The 7,392-nt window shown below is 36.3% G+C and overlaps 1 protein-coding gene across 1 annotated transcript; it reads left to right on the forward strand.

The window, feature by feature from the left end:
* Positions 1-331: 331 nt before the first annotated feature.
* On the forward strand, positions 332-7,144 carry LOC127875041 (uncharacterized). The gene is made up of 2 exons (XM_052419842.1): positions 332-859; positions 6,552-7,144. The coding sequence occupies exons 1-2, from the start codon at positions 522-524 to the stop codon at positions 6,808-6,810; spliced, it is 597 nt and encodes a 198-aa protein (XP_052275802.1). The 5' UTR covers positions 332-521; the 3' UTR covers positions 6,811-7,144.
* The last annotated feature ends 248 nt before the right edge of the window (positions 7,145-7,392 follow it).

Here is a 7,392-nt window from a genome sequence, read left to right on the forward strand (position 1 = left end):
ATAAGAATATCAACTAACAGCATGCATGTACTGGCCAATATTCCCTTCCATATTATGTACATCATTATATTAACTGTCAGTTTTAAATACTGTTTGAGGAAAATGATCAGATATATTATACTAAAATTGATTTATGTAAGAACCTACTTTATTGTCATTATAATTCTATGTTCATAACATGGCATTATTAGAGCAATTAAAAATGTGGTGTGTTAAATACTTTGGGATAAAGTTTTTATCTACACAGCTTGTTTGTGCAGTTTAAAGTAATCAATACACTCAGTACCCAATAGTACGGTGACAGTTTACATAGTTACACTGTTTGCTCCTATCATACAAGAGCCATTTGACAGTAAACTTGGTTGCTGTTCAGTTCAGTTCAAAATTTCATATAACTTGCCTGTGTTCAATAATAATTGTGTGTGTTTTCTGGGATATTTATTGTAAACATATACTTGGACATAAATATTTCAATTGATTTTAGATTGTATAATCTTGTTTGTTGAAAGTGAATTATCAAAATGGCGACATCTGCATTTTCTAGAAATTTTGATTTGCTTAAATATTATTGTTGTACAATCTGCGAGAAAGAACGGTCTGTAGAAATAGATGCAGATTTTTATTGTAAAACATGTCTTAAATACTTCTGCAGAAGATGTATAAACTCCCACAGACAGCATGGTTGGTTGTTTTTCAAAAAATCTCCTTATGGAAAGGATAAAATAATGAAGTGGCCACTTTCTCAGAAGATGGAGACTTCTCTTTTAATATGCATCATACACAAGTGTGAACAAATAACAATGTACTGCGCAGACCACAGTCAGCTGTGCTGCTGTAAATGTGTTGAGCTTAATCACAGGTAGCGTATTATTACAGGGGCGTCGGAAGCACATTAACAATTTGGGGCGTAGGATGGGGTGGGTATGGGAGAGGGTATCCCCCTCCCGTTGGTGGGGGTCCGGCGTACCCCGGAATTTTTTTCAAATTTTAGCATCAAATGGCGCATTTTGGTGCGTTGCTATGCCTGATACCTGACCTTATACACGTCTATTGCAGGCATTTTTTGAATGACAAAAGTTGTGACAGACAGACACACGATGGAGAAGTGATCACTATATGTAGCAGTTTGTACTTTGTAGCAGGCAACACAACAATATGTATCATGTGGGTTGAAAGAATGTTCTTCAGGATTTTTTTGTGCCGAAATTCCGTTTTAGAAATTAGAAATTCGTTTGTTGGTTTGGAGTACACATATTGAAATGACACAAAAGTGGTAAAAAACATTAAATAAGTTTAAAAAATTATAGAATTACTTTGAGTTATTACAATTAATTCAGGTATCTTGAGGTATCTTTAATTTTGTGATAATTAAGGACTATTGGATATAGGCACATTTGTTTCATGTCATACTTTCCTTATATTAATAGAAAGAAGCAAAGGCTTAGATCATACAGACAATTTAAGATTCCAGGTTTAATTACTCAATAATTAAGGGATTATTGTTATAAAAGAGACCAATTAATTACCCCCGGTCACAACATAATTGACACGTACATTTCCGCGTGCGAGTGATGACAATCAACAATACACCATGTCATAACCGCGGAAAGCATGATTACCTTGCTTTGTGGAAAAGATATTTTCAAATATATGTGTATTGAAATGATTTTAAAAAAATGTCTTTGATGAAATTTCATTTTTGCCGAAAATATTGGGGTGGCGGTCGCTGCCCCAGCCGCCCCAGCTCCGTTGCCTCTGTGCTATTACCATCATCCACATTAATTTGTTTGGATTATTCTATTATTAAGTTATATTAGGTTTTCAAAATCATTTCTTGTGTGGAATTTTTCTTGAGCTTTAATTTGTTTATTTGTGTTTGTTTTGAAATAACATTTTAAAGTTCAAGCATATGGATTACAAGACATTGGCAACATTTCAGCAACAAATGTAGTATATATTATAGCAATACCTTAAGGCTTTAATCAACTTGCCTGTATAATGTCTCATGCATATGTTCCTTTACTCTATTTATGGAGGATAGTTCACACTTGATGTTTGCTTGTTTGAGCCTGCATTTTAACCTTCTCATCGTGACCTTTTCTCAGTTTTGTTTCTTTATGATGGTTGTTTGTTGTCTGTTATCAACAATTTGCATAAGAACACTATAGAGGCGCCACATGTCTTGCCCAATATTCATGGAACTTTGTATTAACAGTTCGTGTAGATTAAATATACGTCAATAGTGCCTTTTCATAGATTTTTTAGTTGGTCGCGTTAGATTGGTCGAGTCAATTTACAGACCTTGTTTTGCAAATCTGTATGTGCTTAGAAGCCTTAGCTATAATAAGAACCATAACTCTCTATGCTAGGAACAATTACCGCTGCCCGTCTGCACTGCAGACAACGAACGCAATAGGAGCGTCTGCTCTACTACTCAGTGAGTGTATTTACCAGGTTGTAAGACAACATTGGCCTGTCTAGTGTTTATCATTTAAATCTGTTTTTACATATTGGCTGCTTGCATAGAAAACAGGGTTAAATGCATGTCAAATAAGATTAGCCTGTGCACACTGATTAGCCTGTGCACACTGATTAGTCTGTGTACACTGATTAGCCTGTGTACACTGATAAGTCTGTGTACACTGATAGCCTGTGCACACTGATTAGCCTGTGCACACTGATAAGCCTGTGTACACTGATTAGCCTATGCACACTGATAAGCCTATGCATACTGATTAGCCTGTGTACACTGATTAGCCTGTACACACTGATTAGCCTGTGTGCACTGATTAGCCTATGTACACTGATTAGCCTGTGCACACTGATTAGCCTGTGCACACTGATAAGCCTGTGTACACTGATTAGCCTGTGTACACTGATTAGCCTGTACACACTGATTAGCCTGTGTGCACTGATTAGCCTATGTAAACTGATTAGCCTGTGCACACTGATTAGCCTGTGCACACTGATTAGCATGTGTACACTGATTAGCCTGTACACACTGATAAGCCTGTGTGCACTGATTAGCCTATGCACACTGATTAGCCTGCGCACACTGATTAGCCTGTGAACATTGATTAGCCTGTGCATACTGATTTGCCTGTGCACACTGATTAGCCTGTGCACACTGATTAGCTTGTGTACACTAATTAGCCTGTGCACACTGATAAGCCTATGCATACTGATTAGCCTGTGTACACTGATTAGCCTGTGCACACTGATTAGCCTGTGCACACTGATTAGCCTTAGCACACTGATTAGCCTGTTGATTAGCCTGTTTACACTGATTAGCCTGTGCACACTGATAAGCCTGTTTACACTGATTTGCCTGTGCACACTGATTAGCCTGTGCAATGCACACAAGCTAATCAAGGACGACAACAGAGAACAACTTCAGTGCCTTCAGCGCTTTGATTATAATTTTGTGGCCGGTTTGTTGACATTTGTAGTTTAAATCTGAGTTTTCATGTAATTTCCAGACCGGGAAATATATGTCTTTGACCCATATCCTGTGACCTTAAAATACTTTTGGGAATGTCTGATTTGTCCGATCTTCATTAAACTATTTCAGAGTTTTTTCTATTCATATAGCCACTAAGTTAAAAACTAGTTCCAGCTTTTTAAATACATGCCGGACAGAGGGACATGTTTCTTACATGCTGATGGTGATACCTTGCAAATGCTCTACACGTCACATTAAAAGCTCACCTGAGCACTACATTCCCATGGTGAAACTATTTTGATGAAATTGTGTCGTCCTTTGTCATCCTTTGTCCATTATCAACATTTGCCTTTTGAACACCCAAGGACGGAATTTAGTGGAAAATCTTCATAAAATTCATTCAAAACATTTTGTCCTAATGATATGTCAGCCACGTGTCAAGTCTGGCCATGTGAGGTAAAAAACATGAAAGAACAATCTTGTGAACACTCTAGAGGACAAAAAAATTGCCCAGTTTTTTTTATGAAACTTTTTGTCAGAATGATATACCCGATGCATATTAAACTGGGTTTGTGTATGGTTTATAAACAAATAGTTTGTTAGATAAAATAAAAAAAGCATGTGAACACTTAAAGACCACATTATTGTCTAATGAAACTTAGTAACATTATCCAATTAAAATCTTAGCCAGATTGCATTCTTCCTGAAAGCTCAAGAAGAGTATCAGACATTCAGCCCAGCAACCATATTTACAGACCAATACAATATAAATATGTAATCACTTAAACATATTCATGGTCTATCAGAGCAAACATACTTTTTTTATTTTTGGACCATATCAAGCGACATAAAATTATACAAATATTTAATTCAAGTATATACAAACAGCCAATAATTATGCATGTTTTGGTTAAAAAACAAATCATTCATTTGAACAAAGTACATTACACACTTGTATAGTCCATCTTTATGAAACTTGGTAATAAACATTAAATTTTGTTCATATGATATCAGTGAGTTCAAAACTGGTCATGTTGGATATAAACTAGATCACTAGGTAAAATTGAAAGTAAGGTTTGTTGACATCTTTGTAGAATAACATTAATTGCACATTTTTTTTTATCCCTCGCCATAGGTGGAGGGATATTGTTTTGGCGTTGTCCGACTGTCTGTCCGTCCGGCACTTTGTGTCCGGACCCATATCTTGGAAGTGCTTTGGCCTGATTTCATTGAAACTTGGTATGAGGTATGACCGTTAATAACATGCCTCTTGAAAACAATGACACCAAGTCAAATCTTGATCTAAATTCTTAACACTTCTAGTGGGGTCAAACAATAGACCACCAGTTGAAGTCTTCCACAATTCATGTCCAGGACCTCAGATTATCCCTTAAGGGCCATGATGGCCCTCTTTATTCATGCTATGTTGATCTTTAATTCTTATATGACATGAGGCTCTACATTCTTTATAAACAGAAGAAAAGTCAAGTGTGGGCTATTATGCAACAATTATGATGGGAGCTAAACATTTTGAAACTATTATATTCAAAGAAATGGTTTCATAAATGATAACATGTTTATATGCAAGATCAATTTGCCATGTTGGTGCAAAGATTGCTATGTGCCTTCTCTGTCAATGTCATATGATACCTTTTTGCACCAAGGGGGCAAATTATACTTTTGAATATCACTTGAATTTGTCCATTGCTTTACAGTTAGAAGGTAATAAGAATTTATCTCTTGATTAAAATAATGGAGTTTCAAATATTGTCAATATACTTGTGATTTTGTGTTGAAATGGTTGAGTGTATGTGCTTGTCCATTGTTAATTTTTACAGTATTTAACAATAAGTATGAATTATCACATCATTCTTCATCTATTATGTATGTGAAGCTAATGCCAATTTATGCAAGAAAGCAATTAGTAAAGAGGAATTAAGTTCTCATAATTATAACCTTAAAGAGAAGAAAAATATTATTGTAAAAAACAACATATTAACTGCTTATGCAAACACATATTTTATTTTATACTTAGATTGCCATTTCATAAGAATTATTATGCCCCCCCTTCGAAGAAGAGGGGGTATATTGCGTTGCTCATGTCGGTCTGTCGGTCGGTCGGGTCCGTCCACCAGGTGGTTGTCAGACGATAACTCAAGAACGCTTAGGCCTAGGATCATGAAACTTCATAGGTACATTGATCATGACTCGCAGATGACCCCTATTGATTTTGAGGTCACTAGGTCAAAGGTCAAGGTCACGGTGACCCGAAATAGTAAAATGGTTTTCGGATGATAACTCAAGAACGCATACGCCTAGGATCATGAAACTTCATGGGTAGATTGATCATGACTTGCAGATGACCCCTAATGATTTTGAGGTCACAAGGTCAAAGGTCAAGGTCACGGTGACCCGAAATAGTAAAATGATTTTTGGGTGATAACTCAAGAACGCTTTTGCCTAGGATCATGACACTTCATAGTTACATTGATCGTGACCCACAGATGACCCCTATTGATTTTCAGGTCACTAGGTCAAAGGTCAAAAGGTCAAGGTCACAGTGACAAAATCGTATTCACACAATGGCTGCCACTACAACGGACAGCCCATATGGGGGGCATGCATTTTACAAACAGCCCTTGTTTCAATTTGAAACACTGAAAACACTGAAAATGTCTTAATAAAAACACATTTTGTCTTGTGGCACTTCAATGAGTATAATAATGATGAGTTGAATATACATAACTTTATGTTATACACATGTATTCTAGTAATGGCATTACTTAAAAGTGGTAATATCATTATAATGAATAAATGCACAATTTGTTGTTCAATGCGGTTTGCATTATTTCCCAAACACACAGTAGATGGATACATATTTATTTATATATTTTTATTTTAATAATAATCAATATAATATTGCCTCTAGAAAAGTAACATGTGAATTGATGTAACATATGCATTGTTATTGTATGTGCCTAAATATTTTTTTTGTTAAAATGCCCCTTTTAATTTGTATTCTAATTAATATCGTTTCGGGGTAACAGTTGGTTATTGGTCAGTTGATTACTATTCAATCACTTACTGTCTCCCATGTGGTGTATTTCAGACTATGCGTACAAGTAACTCCATTACCTCAGGCTGCCGGAGGGAAGTCAACCAACTTCAAGAACCTGTCTGTCAGCACGGAAAATACTCTTTCACAACTGAAACAATGTCAGACGTATCAGGAGGACAGAATCAAGTCTCTTAAGGTTTCATACAAAGAACATGAGAGGCTTATTGTGGATGGTGATGCGCGTGTGAATATAGTATCATATTTACGCGAATGTGAAACCAGCACAGTTAATACAACACATAAAACATAGCAATACCCAATCAGTGAAATGCGTGAGGAAATCAAATATTTATTAGCAGATTTTGAGAAAAGCACTATTAAGGAGAAGAAAGAAGAGCTAAACCTGAAACAAGCTGCTCTCAAGGTTGTGAGAAACAGCTGCATTAGACTTCACTATGAATTGTTCCATCTCCATGTAGCCATACCGAAAGTACTGGGTAAAGAAATCTCTTTTATTGCCAGTAAAAAATGTCTGGAAAATATACAACAGTCTAATATATTTATAAAAGAGAACTTTCCAAACCATGTTTTCACTGTGAATGGGAAGTCTGTGCACAATGTAAAAATGCCAAGTGATTTACACATATGCCGATAAAAGCAGTATGTGCTCTCCCAAATGGACAGTTACTGGTTGCAGACTCCAATAATAAGAGAGTAAAGCTTCTGAACCAGCAGTACCAGGTGGTGAGTCACTTGGATTTCAGGGATGGAATCATACAGGAAATGTTCTTATCACACCCACTGAGTTGCAGTGGCTATGTGGCCAATTATGAGGTCCAGTTATCACAGTAAGCCAGAGCCAGATTGCCAAAGGCAGGAAGCTTAAGTTAAA

Source organism: Dreissena polymorpha, chromosome 3 (assembly GCF_020536995.1).
Source record: "Dreissena polymorpha isolate Duluth1 chromosome 3, UMN_Dpol_1.0, whole genome shotgun sequence".
Lineage (NCBI taxonomy): Eukaryota > Metazoa > Mollusca > Bivalvia > Myida > Dreissenidae > Dreissena > Dreissena polymorpha.